This window comes from Eschrichtius robustus, chromosome 14 (assembly GCF_028021215.1).
Source record: "Eschrichtius robustus isolate mEscRob2 chromosome 14, mEscRob2.pri, whole genome shotgun sequence".
Lineage (NCBI taxonomy): Eukaryota > Metazoa > Chordata > Mammalia > Artiodactyla > Eschrichtiidae > Eschrichtius > Eschrichtius robustus.
The window spans coordinates 22,825,621-22,847,847 of record NC_090837.1 but is presented as its reverse complement, the minus strand read 5'-3'; the positions used below and the strand labels follow the sequence as shown (position 1 = coordinate 22,847,847).

General features: G+C 42.9%; 1 protein-coding gene across 2 annotated transcripts; it reads left to right on the top strand.

The window, feature by feature from the left end:
- Positions 1-96: 96 nt before the first annotated feature.
- Positions 97-16,319, top strand: HSCB (HscB mitochondrial iron-sulfur cluster cochaperone). 2 transcript variants are annotated; one of them, XM_068562953.1, is made up of 6 exons: positions 97-393; positions 1,497-1,593; positions 1,944-2,033; positions 2,656-2,800; positions 5,929-5,976; positions 16,197-16,319. In XM_068562953.1, exons 1-6 carry the CDS (start codon positions 158-160, stop codon positions 16,286-16,288), a joined length of 708 nt encoding a protein of 235 aa, XP_068419054.1. In that variant the 5' UTR covers positions 97-157; the 3' UTR covers positions 16,289-16,319. The 2 variants fall into 2 exon arrangements, with proteins under 2 accessions (XP_068419054.1, XP_068419055.1); XM_068562954.1 differs by lacking the exons at positions 5,929-5,976; positions 16,197-16,319 and having other exon boundaries at positions 1,944-2,038; positions 2,656-2,799.
- The last annotated feature ends 5,908 nt before the right edge of the window (positions 16,320-22,227 follow it).

The following is a 22,227-nucleotide window of genomic DNA, read 5'->3' as shown; positions in this document are numbered from 1 at the left end:
CTGGGAGTTGTAGTTTAAAACGCAGAACGGGACTCGGAATCCAGGTTCCCCCCGGGTAGTCCCGCCCCCTCAGCTTCCCGGCCAATCAGCAGCACGAGTATGGTCGATCACTTTCTCTCCCCCACAGGTGACCGCGGGGAGGCCGACCGCCGGCCAGATGTGGTGCGGAAGGACCAGGGCCTTGCTCCGGATGTCGGGGTTATGGCCGACAGGGGTGCTCGGGAGGAGACCGCTAAACTGCAGTGCTGCGTCACTGGCGGGAAGCAACTCCCCCCGGTGTTGGAATTGCGGCGGCCTAGGGGGCCCCTTGCGAGGGGACCGGTTCTTCTGCCCTCAGTGCCGCGCGCTGCAGCCACCTGACCCCACGCGAGACTACTTCAGCCTCATGGACTGGTACGGGAGGCCGTTTCGGGAAATGCGTCTGGGCGTGCGAGATGGAGGGCGGGTCAGGCTAAGGGAGGAGAAGGCGGGACCAGTTACTTGGGTGGGCGGAGCCCTAGAGAACAGGGGCTGGGGGTGGGGCCTGGGAGAAGGTGGGTGGGATGTGTCGGGAGAGGAAATCGAGGGGCCGGACTGAGCGGCGACGCTTTGGGGGATGGAGACGAGAGTGGAGCGTGGACTGGTGGGGCGAGGAGTGTGATTAGGGGAAATTGAGGTTTGGAGCCTGCAATGGAGGGAGACTTGAGGGGCGGGATCTGAGAGAAGGAAGTTCAGAGGTGAGGCCTGAGGGAAGGGTGCTTGCGCGGCCCTTGGAGGATGGAGACTTGAGGAATAGGTTCAGAACTTTTAAAGTTGGGTTGAGACTTTTAAGAAAGAAATACTGAGGTGTTATCCAAAATAAGAGAGTAAGAGCAAAGAAAAACTTAATGCTGTGGGCAGAGTCTAAGGGAAAAGTGAGAATTGGAAGGTCTGAGAAATAGATGTTTTTTTTGTTTACCTCCGAAGGTCGAGGAGCTTGGAGAGGTGGTGAAGTTTGGGCGAAGCTAAACTGATGAGATAGGGCACGCTCTGGGAATAGAAAGCGAAGAGGATTCGATTAAGATAAAGTGAGAGGTAGAGATGAAGGGACCTGGGCCTTAGAAAAATAGAGTGGGATTCAGGAATGCCTCTTCCCCTTAACTCTGGGCTCTGGCCCCACCAGTCACTGAGCACTTATGAAGGGCTGCAGTAACACTACTCTTTACGTTGTTCAAGCATGCCAGTCTTGTTCCCACTTCAAGGCCTTTGCATGTTCCCTGTGCCTGAATGACTCTTTCCTGTGATCTTCGCTTACTCCTCATCATCAGTCAGGTCTCAGCTCAAATGTCATCTCTTTGTCCACCACATCTACCATTCTCTGATCCTATTCTCTTTTCCTTTGCAGTACCTACCACTTTTTGAAATAGCTCTGTCTGTATGTTTATTGCGTCATCCCCCATGAGAACAGGAACCAGGCCCATACTATACAAATCTATAAACATTTGATGCATGAATTTCATCTCCTGATTTCCTTCCAGCAACCGCTCCTTCAGAGTTGACACTGCGAAGCTCCAGCATAGGTACCAGCAACTACAGCGTCTTATCCACCCAGATTTCTTCAGCCAGAGGTCTCAGGTAGCCTATTGGCCACCCATAATCACATCCAAACACGTGTGTACCCTGGGTGGGTGGCAGTGTCCTTCTGGTTATGTGATTATCAGGGACAGAGCCGGACAACCAGCTTCACCCTGAGGCAACCTGACCCCAGCCATCCAGACCCTGGACCTGTCTTACACTCAGAGCTTTTACCTGATTTCCCAGCAGAATTAGAACTCATCACTTGAAAATAAAAACAGCTTATCCCATACCAGTTCTCCTTTGACCACTTCCTTATGTGCTTGCCCATCAGTATTTTATGAAACAGTTTGTGAATGTAAGATGGCCTATTTGCGTGGTAATATGACTGTCTTCATTTCCACTTACAGACTGAAAAGGATTTCTCAGAGAAGCATTCGACCCTTGTTAATGATGCCTATGAGACTCTTCTGGCTCCCCTTAGCAGGGGACTATACCTTGTAAGGTGATTTTCCGACCCGTCTATCATGACAGCCTGGTCCCATTGCTCTGTAGGACAGCTACTCCCCTGTGTTCAACAGAAGAGTGCTTGAGACCTGAGCTAATCTAGGGACCCAACGATAATTAACCTCAAAGATACTATTACATGAGTATAGTTTTCTCTGTGTATCTCTGTAAATCTTACTTGCCCAATTGCCTTTTTTTTTTTTTTTTACCATTTTCTATAAATTTCAAGGATTAGATGGTGCTGGCTTTTAGGGAAGAGTAATTTTTGTTTTTTTTTTTGTGGGGGAGAATTGAGCACCGTAGAATTTTAGGATTTAATAGAAATTTTACAAATACCTAATTCAACCTCCTTCCACTTTTTTCCCAAGTGGAAGAATGACTCCCCCAGGGTCACATAGTTCCAGGTAGCAGGGAGTGATCCCATCCCAGCACTCCTATCTCAGTCTAACTTTCCAGCACCCTACCCTCACACTTTCACTATTGGGACAGTTCAAGTTTTCCCTGTGAGTGGCATTCTGTTCTGAACGGTGAGGAGGATATATGGTGAGGAGGTTTTATGACTCTGGCCATAGTTCCTTGAACTAAACTTATTTTCCCTGCTTTATGCCCCAATAGCTAAAGCTCTGTGGAGTAGAGATTCCCGAAGGGACAGATTATGAAGTGGACAGTCAATTCCTCATGGAAATGATGGAAATCAATGAAAAACTTGCAGAAGCTCAAGGTGAAACTGCCATGAAAGAGATGGAATCTATTGTCAGAGGTAAAAGATAAAATACCACCGAATGCATTTTATTGCTGTTTTGAGTACATGTAGGGGTTAAGTGAAAAATGGTTATAAAGAGTACATATTGGCCTTCATAATGACTCAGGGAATTTTTTTTTTCTTGATTACGCTGAAACCCATTTTGTCTAGAGGTTAGACTTGCAAAATTCCTAATTCTCTGGAAGGCGGGCTTAAACTAAGAATGTAATAGTATTTTGCAGATTGCTGTGCTCCTTCCCACCCATGACATCATTTGGATAATAATATTATCTCTGACAAGAAAAATAGACCTCAGAAGTTCATGGGAATGCCCAAGGTCACACAGCAGCAGAGCAAAGATTGAAACCTTGATCTTATGATCCCATATTGCTTTACTTTCCACTTTATTCCATAGTGTATCAGTCAGGGTTCTCCAGAGAAACAGAATCAGTAGTGTATGTGTATGTGGAGAGAGAGAGAGAAATTTATTTTAAGGAATGGCTCATGTTATTATGAGAGCTAGCAAGTTCAAAATATGTAGATAGACTAGCAGGCTGGAAACTCAGGCAGGACTTCTATGTTAGTCATGAGGCAGAATCCCCTCCTCAGGAAACCTCAGTTTTTGCTTACTACCTTCAACTGATTGGATGAGGCCCACCCATGTTATGGAAGATAATCTCCTTAAACTCAACTGACTGTAAATGTTAATCACATTTACAGAATACCTTCACAGCAACGTCTAGACTAGTGTTTGTCCAAACAATTGGGCACCACAGCCTAAACAAGATGGCACATAAAATTAACCATGCCATGTAGAAAAGGCTCCAGGTTTCTCATTCAAATTGTATGCAGATATGAACTTTCACAAATGTTATGGCATGCTTACTGTATCAGGCACTGTGCAGGACACTGAGGATACAGCAATGAACAAGAAAGACATGGCCTGGGCCTTCTTGGAGTTTATATATTCCAACTCAGTGTGTCCCAAATGGAAGTCATGAGCGTCTCTCTTCTGCTCCTCTGCTGATGTTCCCTTTCTAAGTGAATGACGCTCTGCGGTTGCACAAGTCCAAAACACTGAGGAGGTGTCCTTAACAACTTATTCTTCCTTACCCCCATAGACAGTCCATCACCAAGTCTTGAAAAGCTGACCTTCTAAATGTGTCTCAGATCCATCTATCCATTTTCACTGCCACCTCCCTGTCCCAAGCTACCATTCTCTCTCACCCGGACAACTGGAGTAACTCCACACTGGTCCGTCTCTACCTTCAATCTGATATATTCCTACACTGTCACATGTGTGAATTTTTTAAAACCCAAATCTAATCATATCACCCTTGGCCTTGCTTAAAAACTTCAAGTGGCTCCCCGCCCCGCGCCTCAGGTTAAAGAGACCTGCATGGCTTGGCCTCTGCTTCCTCCCATTTGCTCCTTCCACTCCAGCCACACAGGCTGCTTCCAGTTCTTCATCTGTACCTTGTACCTCCCTACCCAGGGCATTTGCGCATGCTGTTGCTCCTGCCCGAAACCCTCTTCTCCTCTACCCCATCTATTTAACTCTTCCTCCTTCAGATCTGGGGGCAATCATCACTTCCTCAAAGAATCCGCAGAGGACCTCTCTGTCTCTACCTTTTGGTCGTGGGTACCCCTCCTTTGTAGGCCTAATCACTGGTCTATGTGAGATTACTGGACCAATATCAGTCTCCCCTACTAGACCAGAAGTTCTACAGAGGCAGAAATTGTGTCTGCTTTTTGCTTCCCTCACATCCTTAGCACATGCAATAGTACTTGGAGTATAATAGGGACTCAGTAAGTATTTGTCAAGTGAGTGAATAAATAACAAACAAAGAAGTTAAAAGCAGTAAAATAGAAGTTGTGGTGGGGGAGCTGTCAGCTAGGGGTGTACCAGCAACATTAGGGTTGGGAAAAGAGAAACTCAGGATTTTTAGTCAGAAGGCCCAGCTGCACGGCTTTGGAAGGCAGAGGTTCATGAAGCTCTGGGTGAGGTGGACTTGGGTTCAGTCCCAACACTGCCACTGACTTTGTGTGTGACCTTCAGTAAAGTGACTTCACCCCTCTGAGCTTCAGTTTCCTCATCTGTAAAATGGAGATAATATTAGTACTGGTTGTTGCAACAATTAAGTTAAAGCATGTAAAACACTTGACACAGTGCCTGGCCCATGGTAAGTTCCCAGTCAATGGTGGGGGTTATTTCTAGCTCTATGGTTAACATCTGGTTTTGAGCAGGTCACTGACCTTCATTTAGAGTAATTCCTAAATTTCCTTTTACCTGCTAAGGCCCAGGTAATGTGAACATTCAAGCGCATGAGCTAGATAGTTTTGGGGTCAGGACTTCAGAGGCTCCAGACTCCTAATCCAGTGTTCTTTTGTCAACACCACGTTGCCACCTGAGAAGCGAGTTTCCAACCACTGGACCAGAAGTCAGATGACTTGGGGTCTGCTTTTAGCTCCTCCACTCACCAACCAACCATGTGACCATATACGTTCTCCCAGTACCTGTCATTGCTTACCATGGGGATATAATGTATTTGAAAGTGCTTTGAAAGCAGGCACCATATAAATGATTGATGCTGTTTGTATCTGGAAAAGGCACTTATCATACAGTTTTCTAATGAGCAAACAATAAAAATGTGAGGTAGCTGCTCCTTTACTTCATCTGGCATCTTCTCTCTTAAGGTACAATATGATCGAAATGTTTCATTTTCCTGAGAGGCTGTATAATTTGCTAGTAGTTGCCTGGCACACTCTAATGCCCTGCTGATAGGCAAGTCCTGCTTGTTAATTTTCTCCTAGCTGAAATCTGGAAGACTCAGAGTGCTTGGTGGAGATAATCTAAGGAACTTCCTTGTCTTTTTTTTTTTAATGCTTCTATAGCCATTTTATGAGCTTTGGTGGTTGCCCCTCAGACCTTTCATGGATAGAAAAACAGTGTAACTAGGATCAGCCAGAGCTGCACTAAACAGGAGCTGCCGTCATGGAACTGTAGAGACAGAGGTTATGAGGCCTTACCCTTGAATCCAAACTCCCTGCTATGTTGTGTTCACAACAACAAGATGACAAAGCGTTGTCTTCGTATCATGAGTCTATTTAAACAGAAAAATTAAGATAATGTTTTTCTTTTTCAGCTAAACAGAAAGAACTGACTGACAATGTGAGCAGAGCTTTTGAAAGAGGTACTTCCTTCATTTCTTGACTTTATATGGAAAGAAACTGTAAGCACTGAGGTATAACCATCCATTCAATAAGTAGCTATTATATGCCCATCCTATGACGGGTACATGGGAGCTATAAAATATAGATGAGTCTACATTTCTGCCTTCAAGGATTCAAAGTCTTGCTAGAGAAACAAGGGGTGTGCCAAAACCAGTGATATGCCCATTGAAGATTAGATGAGAGAAAGTGCTCCCATTCCCCTTTAGCAAGTAGAAGATAAGGTGAGGGATGTGGGCTGAAGCCAACACAGGCAGACTCTGAGGGCAAGGCTGCACAGTCAACATTTGGCAAAGCCCGCACACCCCTTTCTTCTGCAAAGCCCAGGAGGAGAATCCCACGGCCGAGCTGTGCCCAGATTGCAAATAGGGCGTGTTCATCCGTGTCCTCACTGCTCCTGGCTCTCAGGCTAAAGAGACTAGATCTATTTCTAGCTATTTTTAAGCAAGAACAGCCTTTCTTTCCATCCCTGACTTGTGCCACTCCTTAAATAAGAGATTAATAGCCCTTTGGCTTAGGGATCGTTTGACTACAGAAAGGAGAACACAACTCATACTAGCCCAGATAAAAGGAGGTCAGCTCTAAGGAATCAGGGCTATCTCTCAGAATCCAAAGTCCCTGAGATGAGTATAGTATTGTGTGATAAGAGCTTTTCTAGAACAAGACCTGGGAACCAGAAAGCAGTCTGGAACCAAGACTGTGGTCCTGAACTTGGTGGCCTAGCTGGCCACTCCATCCTTCTCCCCACTGCTATACACCGGTTCCGTCTGCTTTCTTATTGGTGTACAGTGCTGCAAACTGGCCTTCCCCACTGGATGACTCCTCAGTCTTCCTTGGTCTATTACCTCATAAGAGCAGGGCCTTTTATCTGACTAGAGTCTTCTAGATCCAATCTAGATTCCTGGGAGGGGGGATTTGATTGCCCCAGTTTGAGTCAGATGTCCACTCCAGTCCGATCACTGAGGGCCAAGGAGATAAGCTTGCACAGTGTACTGCCTACTTTGCAGGGACTGTAGGAGTTTATTCTGAGAAGCAGGCAGAAGGTGGGGGGGAGGGAGAGGTGTCTCTAAAAAGATGGGGAGGAATATAGATTAATAGCAGAAAAGACAGGAACCTGGCCCAACGTATCTGCCTGAAATCCATGTCCCCAGCCTACTGGTTAAGATGGTCAGATTATGTTCCACCAAGGCCCACCCCCAGTTCCTGTTATACCTTTGTGGGCTTTTATTTTTTTAATTATAAAATACAATTTCTTAAAGAATGAATAGTACATAAGTACAATTGGAAGAATAACAACAGAAGAAACACCCATGTCCCCACCACCCAGGTTAAGAAATAGAAAAAAGGTGCTCAACGTCACTAATCATTAGGGAAATGAAAATCAAAACCACAGCGAGATACCACCTCACACCTATAAAGATGGGTGCTATTAAAAAAAAAAGAAAATAGCAAATGTGGGCAAGGTTGTGGAGAAGTTGGGACCTTTGTGCACTGCTGGTGGGAATGTAAAATAGTGCACCCATTATGGAAAACAGTATGGCAGTTCCTCAAAAAATTAAATAGAATTACGGTGCAATCCAGCAATTCCACTTCTGGGTGTACACCTAAAGAATTGACAGCAGGAACTCAGAGAGATGCACTGTCACAGATAAACAAAGCCAGATACTAGTTAACGTGGTAAGGACAGATTTGAATCAGTAATAACTATGGCGATAGGGAAAAGAGTCCAGCCTGAACTGAACTCAATTTCGATTTGTACAGAGGTAACTGGGCATTTTAAAGGGAGAATGAAGGAGTAGGGCGGGGGTGCGCAGGGGTTCAGTAGAATTGGGGAAGTGAAATATTACAAAAAGCGGGAAGAAGGAGTTGGTCCTATGAAACCCATCTGGGTTTGTTAATTGGCCCTTATGGAAGTTAGGCTCCCACACTCCCACAGAGCCTGGAGACAGGGGCCCTATCATCAGGTGTTGACTGGAACGAACAGCCAGAAAGAGACAGAAGAGACCTTCTTTCCTCTGAACGACATAAGTCCATTTCTCACTCAGTCGTCTTTTGTTTATGAAGGACTAGCTGAGCCATCTGTTGAGGCCTGATAGTAGAGGATATTTGGGGGATGACATGAGCAAATGTGCATTTAATGAGGAGCATCTCTATGGAAACGAAAAGGAAAACAAAGGTCAATGGCTGGAGCCGACTATAACCCCAGTTTCTGAGTCCAGAGGGCAGCCACCTGAGAAGACACTGACCGCTTAAGCGTCTTTAGGTGTTGGCATGAGGACAGCAGAGGCAATCTGACGCATCTCCTGGCTTGTAGTTTGAATGTTTGTGGTGATGGCAGAGACATCAGCATCACAGTCATGGTTATTCTGCAGAGCACAGCGTGGAAGGTGCGCGCTTTCTGAGTGGCCCGTGTACCAGCAGCTCCAGGCACAAAGGTTGCCCGTGATTTGTTGTGATGAGTTCTTTGAAGTTTCCATCAAGTCCTCCAGCTTCAGCTTGCAGGACTTTTCCAGATCCTGGAGGAAAGGGGCAGCTATAAGACAACCTGAGTCCCACTGAGGATCTGGGCAGTCAGGTTTTAGTTCTTAGTGACAGTAAGTCAGGAGGGAGGGAGGAACATTGGAAACATTGGTTTGGAAAGTTGTAGCCAGATGTTGAAAGAAACTAGAAGAATTGAGGATTTGCTGAGGGCTGACAAAATGTGTAAGGATCCAGTTCAGTTTACAAGTAGATAATAAAACCTCAAAGACAATGAACAGGACGGGATTCTGATAATTCGCAAGGTTGTGTTATTCTTTTCCACTGAAACATAAAATTTCTCTCCACAGTCACCCCCTCTTTTTAATCAAAGATAAAGTAGCATTGTTCTTGTTTACGAAATAAATTTAGTTTCATGAAATTTGGCCTGATTATTTATTAAGTGCAGCAAGAATGGTAACTGACCATAAAGGCCTTTTTAAGTTTTCCTAATGGAACTTTTTACAGGCATAACTGGTTTTATTGCACTTTGCAGATACTGCATATTTTACAAATTGAAGGTTTGTAGCACTCCTGTCTTGTCAGATGATGGTTAGCATTTTTCAGCAATAAAATATTTTTAATTAAGGTATGTACATTGTTTCTTTAGACATAATGCTATTGTGCACTTAATAGACTATAGTATAGTATCAATATTTATACGCACTGGGAAACCAAAAAATTTGTGTGACTTGCTTTATTTCAACATTCACTTTGTTGCAGTGGTCTGGAACCCAGCCCCCAGTATCTCTGAGGTCTGCCTGTATGAGGGATCTCAGATTAGACTTGAAAAACCTCTCTGCTAGGAGGTCAAGCCAAGATTTCTCCATCAGAATTCTTCACCTGCATTACCTATAGATTCAGGTGAATTCCTCTCTTCCCAACGTCCCCCAAATATTCTAAGATTCATGGGCCTGCCGAGTGCCCTTAATCACCTGTAAGGCTGGGAACCCTGTAAACCAGGTGCCAAGCCAGTTTTTGCAACAGGGCTTTGAAAGCATTATCTGTATAAAATCAACCTTATTTCCCTAAAATTGATGACTTTATGCATCATTTTCAAATATGACATTCCCGTCAAAGCCTTATTCTTAATTATGTCCTATCACAAAGAGGACAGATTCTTACTGAAGCTATGCAAATAACTATATTGCCGTGAAAACAAGAATACCCAATAATAGTTTCTAACTTTTTGAGGGATCAGGCAGGGAGAAGATGATGTTTTAATTTTGTTTACAAAAGTGTATAATTTACTAGATTGTTAATGAGTCATAGATAGCTTAAGAGAAAAGGAAAGGGGATTTCCTCATATCTAGAAAATAGAACATTTAAAAGCCAGCAGTAGTTTGAACAAAAAATATAAAAAATTATAATCAACTTATCAGTTTACTCAATCCTATGTAGTTAATTTTGTTCTGCTTGATCTTGGGTTAGCAGTTTCATGAACCCATCGGCCTTTTCATTAGCGTTTTGGAAATGCTGACTTAGTCAGCTGGTTTGAACTCAGTAATGTAAGCAACGCCATCAGAAGCCTGTACCACAGAGTACCTCGTACAGTACCTGTTTATTGATCACAAGTACTCTGGCTTACAGCTGGTTGCAAAAGCTTTTAGGAAAGCATCAGAGTAAGGTAACAACCATCCGTGGATAGCAAAAGACTTAAAATGGCCATAGTTAAAGATCTGATGAGAGGTTATTATAAAAACACAACTGAAAAGGAAATCTGGTTGTTTCTGTGACATATCACATTTTCAAATAATAACTGGGCGATAACATCTTACCAGGATATATCGTGGATAATGAGGGCATTGACAAATTCTAAGAACTTTATACAATTTCTGAAATAATAACATTTAACCCATATAAAAATAACCTAGGGAAGGTTAAGTATCTTTTCTTTGACACTGCTTCCATTGTAATTTAATATATCAAATAAACCTACTCAATTTAACATCTCTCTTTTTACAAGGTGAGAGAACAAATCCTTTGAGGTTTTCCAGGGGACCTCTCAGAAACTTCAAAGTCAGTTCAAAGTCAAGAAGACTTTATTTAGAATTTGGTTTGGGGAAGTTGTCAAAAATGTTAAATGGTTTGAATATTTAATTAAATAGGATCACAGATCATTGTGAAACAACACTTAGTTATCAAACTGAAGTAATAATGAAAGATTTCGGGGACTTTCCTGGTGGAGCAGTGGTTGGGAATCCGCCTGCCATTGCAGGGGACACGGGTTCGTGCCCTGGTCTGGGAAGATCCCACGTGCCGCGGAGCAGCTAAGCCCATGAGCCACAACTACTGAAGCCAGCATGCCTAGAGCCCCCGCACCGCAATGGAGAGTAGCCCCTGCTCACCGCAACTAGAGAAAGCGCGCGGCAACGAAGACCCAATGCAGCCAAAACTTTAAAAAATTAAAAAAATAAAATTTCGAAGGGAAATATGAGGTAACATGGGAAAAAAAAACCCTTAGCTCTTTTGACAGTGAGGAGGCTCGATTCTCTTACATAATCGGGGACATGATAAAGACAACATGAAGCACAGGAAATTATTTTGATAGGACAGAATATGTTTCCTAGGCGGATTACTCAAAAGGTAAAGAAAAACCTTTGACAATCTTTTATTAACAGCAGACCAGTAATCCAAGAAACTTTGTAATTTTGACAGAGAGAAAACCACTCTGGTTTTGTATTAGTACACTATTGATATTAAAGTTCATTTTTTTAAAAACACTTTATGTATAAATCCACTTAATCTTAGCCAGCTTTGACCTTACAACATACAATTCGTTTTCCACAAACCTTCTACAGCTTTCTACATTCATGCAGGTTTTGTCTTATTCTTTCCCTCTTTCACGGTCTACTTTAGAACAAAATTACTCTTTTTAACCTTAACAAAAACACATTTACATTCTTTACATGCTTTTCACGTAAAAACACATCCTACTTTTCTCCCATACTTTGTGTACAAAGTTGTTTTTCTTCACTCTTATCATTTCCAGTAGTTTTATTTTCATATACCAATTATAAATTTTAACCATTAGTACTTTATTTTACGGAGAAAACTAGGAGGTAGAAATTATGAGCTATTACATACCAGTATTCTGTAGCAGATTAGCAAGTTTTATGAATATACCACTTCATTATCTCTAGAGGCATATGCTTTTTAAAAAAATATTTATTTTTTTATTTATTTAGACTGCACCGGGTCTTAGTTGCAGCACGTGGCATCTTAGTTGCAGCAGGTGGGCTTCTTAGTTGCGGCATGCAGACTTATTTGCAGCATTCGGACTTCCTAGTTGCAGCACTCAGCATTCTTGGTTGCAACATGCAGACTCTTAGTTGTTGCATGCATGCAGGATCTAGTTCCCTGACCAGGGATCGAACCTGGGCCCCCAGCATTGAGAGCATGGAGTCTTACCCACTGGACCACCAGGGAAGTCCCTAGAGGCATATGCTTTTTATAATACAATTTTTTTTAATGTGGCAAGACGAACATGTTTAAAAATAGACCCAAATATCTTTGTTCTCTCTGTACCATATAAAATAAGAAGCCGAAAGTATATAAATTTATGCTTAATACTGAATGTTTCAGCACTTTATCTTATTTAGAAATTATTTAGATATTTAATGAATATCTATTATTTAACTTAGAATTAGCCCAAAGATTTTGGAAATGATTTTTAAACAATATATAAGACACAATTATCATTGAAATGAAGTTTGTCAGAATGATTTAATTTGAATAATATCAAATTTATCATTTTTATCATCTTAAACATCTAGTAAATGTTAGCTTATTTGACCAGTAAATGTAAGTAGAATAAAAAAGTATGCTTGCATTATATTTAATGTTAACAACTCTGAAGACATATCCATTTTATTAAACCAAGAACATCACACTAGTTTTGTTTACCAAAGATTTACCCAAATTACATGAAATTGAAAACATTTGAGTTGGTTCTTATATTTCTGGAAGTTTTAGGAAGATTTAATTTATGTAAGTACTCATTTCTCTCTAAGCAAATTAGGATACAGTTCCTTCAAAGGATTTTATAAATTAATTTCATAATACCATCAGAAGCTAGGGAAATATATGTTTATGTATATGTGTAGATACGTAAATATACAGACAGATGCAAATAGATCTTACAGTTTTCATTAAAAAATTCTGCCATAAGTCAGGCACAAATAAGATAATATAAAACTCACTTTATGTGAGGTGATGGATGTTAAGTAAACTTTTTGTGGTAATCATTTTGCAATATGTACACATATCAAATCATGTTATATACCTAAAACTGATATGACTTTATGTCAATTATATCTCAGTAAAACTGGGAAATTAAACAAAAAAATTTAAACTCTCTAGTTTATATGGGTAGTTCTCATTTTTGCTCTGTTTTATATATTTATCTGAATTGAGTTTCTGGCAGATGGAGCAAGTTTTAAAGGTTGCCTGCTCAATGTGAGTTGTAGAGGTTTTCTTAAGGTTTTTTTGGTTTGGTTGTTTGTTTTTTTGTTTTGGGGTTGTTGTTTTTTTTTGCCCTGATATATAATCTTATGGAGTATGTGGGCTAAATATCTGTTTCCAGTTAGCTTTTTTTTTCTTTTCAGCTTCAGTTGGTTGCTTTTGGAGGTACCTGAGTCCCTTGCAAGCCCCTGATGGGGACAGGAGGCCCAAAAGTCCAGTGCTTGTAAGGAGTTGGGGGGCGGGAGTGGGAAGGGAAAGGTCTGGTAGGATGGACAGAGGGACTGAGGAGGTAGGGGCTTGAAGGGGGACGTATCAAAGGATGCGAGGGAGCGGAAGGGAAGATGGAAGGTGGTGAGAGGAGGGAGGAGGAGGCGAGAGGTCTTAAAGGAGCCAGTGTGGGGAATCTTAAGTTTCCCAAAGACGCCAGAGAAGTTCCAATTTTTCCTAAGTACAGGTAGACCACGGAGATACTGCGGGTTTGGTTCCAGACCACCACAAGAAAGTGAATATTGCAATAAAACAAGTCACATGCATTTTTTTTTTATTTCCCTGCATATCAAAGTTATGTTGACACTAATTGTAGTCTGTTAAGTGTGCAGTAGCATTATGTCTAATAAAACCAATTAATTAAAAAATACTTTATTGCTAAAAATTGCTAACCATCCTCTGAGCCTTCAGTGAGTCATAATCTTTTAGCCATGGCAACATCAAAGATCACTGATCACAGATCACTAGAACAAATATAATAATAATGAAAAAGTTTGAAAAATTGGGAGAATTACCAAAGTCTGACACAGGGACACGAAGTGAGCAAATGCTGTTGGGAAAATGTTATACATAGACTTGCTCGACGCAGGGTTGCCACAAACCTTCAATTTGTAAAAAACGCAGTATCTGCAAAGCATGATAAAACAAGATCTGCCTATAAAGTCACAGCAGCAAGAAAAGAGGTAGACCAAGCACCATGGTGGCATGCAGTCAGTAGAAGTTCAAGAAGGAGGTTTCAGAGGGCTGACAAGTTCCCATGGGAGGAGCAGGGTCAAATAGAACACAGAGGCCTCTCAAGGAGCCAGGAAAAAGAAAATGTCCAGCCCGGGAGTCAATCCCCACTCAAAACGAGGAGCCAGAAAGAATTCCAGCCTGGAGCTACCTTTCAAAAGAAGGCTGGGACTCTATCCTTCTGAGAGGATACTCAGAATCGTGAGAATCCAAATCTGTCCTCACCGTGCTTCAACAGAGGTGTGTCTGCAGAATTTGAGCAGGAGTCAGACTCACCCCAGGTTCCCAAATGAGCAGGTGGGCTGGAGAGGAGACCAAGGTCTCTATGCTCACTGAAAGGTCCAACCGTCATGTCTGAGGGCCTGATGGTGTTTCCAATCTAGATCCAAGTCACGGCACCAGATTACTGTCAAAGATAAACAAAGCCAGACATTAGTTAAAGTGCTAAGGACGGGTTCTAATCAGTAATAACCATTGCAGTAGGGGAATAGTCCAGCATGAACTGAACTCAGCTTCGATGTGTGACTGGGCATTTTAAAGGTAGAATGAGGGAGTGGGGTGGGGGTGGGCAGCGCACAGGACCAAGGAAGTGAAAATTTACAAAAAGTGGGAAGCAGGAGTTGGACCATTTGAAACCCATCTGGGTTTGCTAACGGGCACTTCTTGAAGTTAGGTTCCTACCCTCCCACAGACCCTGGGAGACAGACCCTAGCTTCAGGTGTAAACTGTGATAAATTCTTTTGGCAGCCCTGTGTTCTCAGGCAGGCATTTTAAGGTGGGGCTGGAATCATCCTAGGGATGCCGCCTTTGAGCTGTAAGTAACTATGTTATTGTTTGTTCAAGTCCCTATAGGCCAAGGTGGAGGGCTAGTCAAGAAGAGGGCTCAGAGGAGCCTGGCTAGAGTTTGGTGAAGGAGATAATTTTTGTCAGCACCAACGTTCATATAATTTTTCATAATAGCTAACAGGTGAAAGCAACCTAACTGTCCATCAACTGATGAATGGATAAACAAAATGTGGTCTATCCATACAAGGGAATATTATACAGCCTTTAAAAGGAAGGAAATTCTGATGCATGCTACAACATGGATGAACCTTGAGGATATTATGCTAAGTGAAGTAAGCTAGTCACAAAAAGATAAACACTGTATGATTTCACTTACATGAGGTCCCTAGAGCAGTCAAATTCATAGAGACAGAAAGTAGAATGGTGGTTGCCAGGGACCAAAGGGAATGGGGAATAGCAAGTTATTGTTTCATACGTAGAGTTTCAGTTTTGTGAATGTACTTAATGTCACTGAGTTCTACACTTAAAAATGGTCACAATGGTAAATTTATGTCATGTATATTTTATCATAATTAAAAAAATATTTATAAATACAAAAAAATAATCAAATGAAATAAAGAAATAAACATGACCACTGCCTTCAAGCCCCTGGTAGGCCCTTTGTAATTGCATTCCCCTTCCATGGTAGCAACTAGTCTCCTGAATTTTTGTACTAACCATTCCCTTGCTTTTCTTGGTAGTTTTAACCATATATGAATATAACGGTGTATTATTTTATTACACATAAATCTAAGTCAGGGTTTCTCAACCTTGGCACTACCAACATTTTGGGCCAGATAATTCTTTGTTGTGGGGGGCTGTTCTGTACACTGTAGGCTGTTTGGCAGCACCTCTGGCCTCTGCCCACTAGATGTCAGTGCCACCTCCCCAGGGTGACAACCAAAAAACGTCTCCAGACATTGCCAAACATCCCCACAGGCGAGAAATCACCCGCAGTCAAGAACCACGGGTATAAGGGCATCTTTCCAGAACCTGCGAGCCTCCTGGGGGCAGCTCTGTATCGCAGCACCTGGCACAGAGGAAGCACCAGGTGCTTCCACATCCTCGTCAGGGTTAGACCACCGTGTATGATAGGGGAAAACTCTTAAAACACAATTTAGTTATTGGGTATTGTCCTGAAGAAGAAGCAGCTTCTCATTTAAAGTCTGAATCCTGTGAAGAAGCATGCTTTTGCTCCCTTTGGTTAAGCCCTTTATCCCCTGAACAATCCAGATGTTTTCTCTTTCTCAAATCTACTGAGTAATTGATCAGCCTCCCAGAGCCTGGGGCTCAGCTTTGATCCGGCTGCCTTGGATAATAGAGTGATTTTATTCTTGCTTGAAATGAAGCCTCGCATTAATGTCTCTCTTTATTTCAGATGATTTTGAAAAAGCCAAGGAACTTTTAACAAAGATGAGATACTTTTCAAACGTTGAAGAAAAGATTAAGTTAAAGAAGATTCCCCTCTAATGGTTGCTAATTTTAAAGTTTTAAAAATAAAGTTCTTATCTATTTCTTTTCTGGACTCTGCTGATTCAGAGTAGAGGTGTTTCAACCACTTTGACCATCTTTCTTTTCTTTCTTTCTTTTTTTTTTGGCTATGTTGGGTCTTGTTGCTGTGCGCGGGCTTTCTCTAGTTGCGGTGAGCCGGGCCTACTCTTCGTTGGCGGTGCGCGGGCTTCTCATTGTCGTGGCTTCTCTTGTTGCGGAGCATGGGCTCTAGGCACGCAGGCTCAGTAGTTGTGGCTTGCGGGCTGTAGAGCTCAGGCTCAGTAGTTGTGGCACACAGGCTTAATTGCTCCGCGGCATGCGGGATCTTCCTGGGCCAGGGCTCAAACCCGTGTCCCTTGCATTGGCAGGCAGATTCTTAACCACTGCGCCACCAGGGAAGCCCGCTTTGACCATCTTAATTAAACCTGTGGCTCAAGCATTAGTGGGCTGCAAAGCTTGTCATGTCAGCAGAACAGCCCAGCCAGGGTTTGAGTGGTCGGTTCTTCATGGGATACTTGATATACCATGTTCCTCATCTAGGCCTGTGGATGAGGAGGTGGAAGTAAGGCCAACTCGAGGCCCTCGAGGGGAGGGGAGTTTTTCTGCAAAGGGCCAGTAGTAAATATTTTAGACTTTGTGGGCCATACCGCCTCTGTTGCAAATAAACTCTGCCCTTGTAGCACATTATTTACTAAACAGGCAGTAGGCTAGATTTGACATGGGTTTGCCACCCTCTGCTGTAGAACCACATCTTCCTTCCAATGGCATGACGTTCACAAATAGATAGTCAGTCTTGTTAGTGTGTCCTTCAAGGAATGGTTTGGCAACCGTGCAAAGCTGCCTAAGGGTCTCTTTGGTCTACACTTAAATACATAAATGCATTTTATCTACATGAAACATAGATAATATTATCAAGAATTAGTCTGGGAACTTCCCTGGTGGTCCAGTGGTTAAGAATCCACCCGCCAATGCAGGGGACACGGGTTCGATCCCTGGTCGGGGAACTAAGATCCCACAAGCCGCGGGGCAACTAAGCCCGCGTGCCGCAATGAAAGGTCCCGCGTACCTGCAACTAAGACCCGATGGCAGCCAAAAATAAAAGTTAGTTTTAAAAAGTTAGTAACTGTTTTTAAAAAAAATGAATTAGTCTGGTATTAAACACTAGCCACATGTTCAGCTCCACCTTGATGAAGTGGAGCATTTTAAATTTATTCCTGAACAGCTGCTCTCCTGTCACCGGAAGCAGCTTCCCTTCCCTTTTTGGATCTTTGGAAATTCAGTTTAAGTTCTTGATACATTTCCAGAAGAAAAAAAAATTTTTTTAAGTCTCTGGATCAAGGAAGATTAAAATAGAAAATTCGGATGAAAAATTCTGAGAAACAGCATTCAAATTCTTGGAGAGAATTGCTTGTTTATAAGTGAAAAAATTCAGGGTTCTGAACCAAGGTTTAAGTACTACTCCTAGAGCTTTGCATCCTCCCTTGTCATTGTCTAAGAATTTATGTCTTGTGAATCCTGATCCAGTTATACTCAGTTAACATTTCAGGATTTATGGATCTTCTGAAGGCTAATGAACCACAGCAGCTGTCTGGCTTAATGGTACTGGGGAATATCAGTACAATCTCCAGCCCCCTCACAATTTACAAGAAGAACGAGTTTCTTGTCTGAACACACACAGGGAGTCCTTTAAGTAAATAATTACAAAGCAAGCAAATGTCCTGATTAGTTTGGGTGCTTCTGAAAAGAAGGAGAAAATGAAAGGAGTGTTTGAAATATGCCTGTAGACAATCTTCCATCCTTTGGAACAAAGATCAAAACCGAAACAATCTGACCACAAAAAGAAATCAGATAAACAAATTTGCTTCAAACAATGTCTTTGGAGGAACTTCAAAGAAACTTTCCCTTACCTGTTGCCATCAGCTGGAAAGGCCACTGGACCTCCCAGCAAACCATTTCTTTTTTTTTTCTTTTTTTTTGGCCGCACAGCACGGCATGTGGGATCTTAGTTGCTAGACCAGGGATCGAACCCATGCCCCCTGCGTTGGAAGCACGGAATCTTAACCACTGGACCGCCAAGGAAGTCCTGAGCAAACATTTCTGATTGGGGGAATAAATTTAAAAGACTTTATTTCTGAGACCTGGCTTCTGAGTCAGTGGAATTACTTATTTTTCCCCTCTCTTCCAAATTCTTTCCCTTTTAGTCTAAACTCCAAGTTTAGGTGGACTTCTAAATCCAGGAACCCTTTCAAGTGTTCCCTGACAAAGCCCTATGGGAGGGATGCTTCTAGACCTCTGAAAGGTTAGCAGCCCTATTTGGGTTAAAGTTTCTGACTGAGTGAAGGAAATTAAGCACCCACCTCCTAACCCCACATCGTTCTTAATATGGCATCAGAACAAGTCAGAAGTTTTGACTAATTTGTGACTCCTCCAGTGTCAGATAGGCCTGGTGTTTTGGACTGAATGTGTCCCCCCCAAAATTCGTATGTTGACTCCCTAACCTCCTGTGTGGCTGTATTTGGAGATAGTGCCTCTAGGGAAGTAATTAAGGATAAATGAGGTTGTAAAGGTGAAGCCCTGGTTTTATAGATTAGTGTCCTTATAAGAAAAACACCCTTGCTCAGTCTTCCCACACTCATGCACCAGGGAAAGGCCCTTTGAGAAAGCCAGGGAGACGCCTACCATCTACAAACCAGGAAGAGACTCCTCAACGGATAGTGAAACTGACTCTGACAGCACCTTGATCTTGGACTTCCAGCCTCCAGACTGTGAGAAAATTAATTTCTGTTGTTTAAGACACCCAATCTGTGATATTTTGTTACGGCAGCCTGAGCAGACTAATACACCTGGGTTTTTTTGTTTGTTTGTTTGTTTGTTTATTTTATTTTTGGTTGCATTGGGTTTTTGTTGCTGCACGTGGGCTTTTCTCTGGTTGCAGTGAGCGGGGGCTACTCTTCGTTGTGGTGCGCGGGCTTCTCATTGCAGTGGCTTCTCGTTGCGGAGCACGGGCTCTAGGTGTGTGGGCTTCAGTCGTTGTGGCACGTGGGCTTCAGTAGTTGTGGCACGTGGGCTCTGTAGTTGTGGCGCACGGGCTTAGTTGCTCCGCGGCATGTGGGATATTCCTGGACCAGGGCTCGAACCTGTGTCCCCTGCATTGGCAGGCGGATTCTTAACCACTGCACCACCAGGGAAGCCCCTACACCTGGTTTTGAATTACAGCTCTGCCACTAATTTGCTGTAAGTCCATGATTGTGCTAAGCTTCATTTCCTCATCTTTAAAATGGTGATAATAATAATAGTACCACACTCACAGGGTCATTGTGAAGATTAAATGGAATAAATTATGCAAATTGTTTAGCCCAGTGCATGGCACGTAAGCACTCAAATGTGATTTTTTAAATGGTAATGACTACTTTTGTTTTTATTTTGGAACAAAGTCATGCCTTTCACTGCAGAGTAAATATTCTCCTTTCAGCAAAGGTTCAAGCACCTACTTTGTGTAACAGAATGCTCTAACCTGAGAGAGTAACACAGAACAGTGAGATGCTTCCTGTCTATTTGGGGAGAAGACTTTTACACCAATAACCAAAACAATGATAAAAGTTCCCATTTGCTGTGCACTAACTGTGTGCCAGGCACTATGGGCAGTACTTTGCATGATTCCATCAAATTAAACCCAATTCCACCCATTTTACAGATGAAGAAACAAGCTCCCAGAAGGTAAGAGAGTCAAGAGCAGGGATTCAAACCCAGGCCTGTCTGCAAAGCCCCTGCTCTTAGGGAGTCTGAACCGGCCAAGATTAAGTACCAGCCAAGGGACTAAACAATCTTTACAAGAGGGGCCATTTACCAGGGCCTGCTCCATGCCAAGCCAAAGCAGTATTTGATCCAAGTCTCTGTTTCCAAAGTTTGCACATACAGCTTCACTGGGCACAGGGAAAGATCACTCCCAGGTGTGGTAACCAGGGAAGAAGTCTTCAGGGAAGAGGGGAAGTGGCATCCAGACAAGCAGAGAGAGACTGTGTCAGGTGTCCCCAAGACCACCCCCAGTTTCAACGACTCAAGGGGAGAACCCACAGGACTCGGTACATAGTCCTACTCATGGCTATGAATTATTACAGCAAAAGGATACAAAGTTAAATCAACAAAGAGAAAAGGCACATGGGGTGAAGTCTGACGGAAACCAGGCACAAGCTTCCAAGGCTCCTTTCCCTAGTGCAATCACAGAGAACACACTTAATTCCCCGGCAACAAGTTGTGACAACACGTGTGAAAATGCTGTCTGCAAGGGAAGCTTGTTAGAAACTCAGTACCCAGAGTTTTTCTTTGGTGCTGGTCACATAAGCACTCTTTGTCTAGCATGTGCCAAAATTCTAGACTCCAAGAAAGAAAACAGGTATTCAGCATAAATTACATTGTACAAACAATTTAGGCAGAGTGAGCCACTCTTATCAGTTCTGGAAATAGGGAAACCCTCCCCAAATCCAAGTTCCCAGACACCAGCCAAGGGCCAACCTTGTAAGCAGGACTTTATAAGGATGTGCAATCTTGGTGCTGCTGGGTTAACTCTTTTCTGCACAGAAGTCAAGGGGCGGTCCTGTCACAGTTGAGGGAATTATATAACAAGTAATCTATAATCAGAGAGGAAAGCACCTCCGTTGCAAAAGGGCTTTTTCCTGTCTCCGTGGCCTCCACCAGGCAAAGAGAAAGATGCTGCTGAGTGGACAAAGCAGTCATGCCACGTAGTGTGCTCAGCAGCAAGTGACAAATAGCTGCAGCAGACTCAGACCTAAAGCTTTGCTTTGACAAAGAATTCCTTTGGTTCTGTCACTTTTGATAACATGTTGGATATATCAGATGTGGCCAGATGAAAAAATAAAGAGAAGACACCATCTTTTCCTTTCTAGGTATCAGTGTTGGGAGGCAAGAGAGACTCAGCAGAGTTCAGAGGGGTGAGGGCTCCAGGGAGGAAACACACACGGGTGACGGTGGCGGAAGTGGCTGCTATCAGAGAGGGGTGAGGTCTTTGAAGAATTGCGAGCACACGCCCCATCTCAAAGCTGGGGAGGAGGCGGGAGATGCTACTCAACCCTGGTAATTGCTGCCATGGCGAGATTCAGACATGGTGTTGACAATCTCTGGATTGTTTCAAGAGAAGCTGGAACTGGGATTTTAATAGGAAATTTCCCTGGGGCTGCCCATGGAAACACCAAGCAAGAAAGAGCTAAGTCAGCTGGGGAAAGGAGAGAGGTGAGAAAGGGCTGCAGAGGAAGTAATATGAGAGCAGTAGAGTAAAAAATGAGACAGTTCACCCAGTGAACCAAGGAAGGAAGAATTTCGGTTACAAATTATATTTGTGATACTGCAGATTTCAGAGAATCAGACAGAAATGGTTTTTGTATCTGGTAGTTCCTCTTACTCACTGTATGACCTTGAGCAGTTAAGTTCTCTAGGTTTCATTTTTCTCATCTGTAAGACAAGGATAACCATAGCACCAACCTCAATCATGACGAAGTAGAGATATGACATCAGGAGGGAAGAGAATATAAAACAATGCACACAAAGTGCTCAGCACAAGGCCTGGCACTACACTCAGCAAATATTAGTGGGAAGCATAGAATGAGATGGGGGCAGAGAGGAGGGGTCCCTAACCTTGACCAGTGAGCTAAATCTTGAAGGATTAGAGGCATTTGCATTTTCAAGTAGGTTAGCAGGAGAAATGGCATGCATGCAAATAAAGAAGAATCTTACTGCAACAGGGTGAGGGTGGGAGTGGGGAAGGGGTAGAGATGCTATTGAGAAGGAGGCAGCCAGAGCAGGAGGAGCAGTGTAGACATTGGAGTAAAGGAGACCCATCTGGGGACTTCGGTAGAGTTGAGAGCTGATGTTTCCTGAACGAAGGCAGCATTATGGTAAGGGGA

Excerpts from the sequence above, each read along its gene's own strand:
- HSCB (XM_068562953.1), top strand. The coding sequence starts at position 158 with ATGTGGTGCGGAAGGACCAGGGCCTTGCTCCGGATGTCGGGGTTATGG. Across the intron at positions 2,801-5,928 it reads GATGGAATCTATTGTCAGAG|CTAAACAGAAAGAACTGACT; the intron begins GTAAAAGATAAA and ends TTTCTTTTTCAG. Across the intron at positions 5,977-16,196 it reads GAGCAGAGCTTTTGAAAGAG|ATGATTTTGAAAAAGCCAAG; the intron begins GTACTTCCTTCA and ends TCTTTATTTCAG.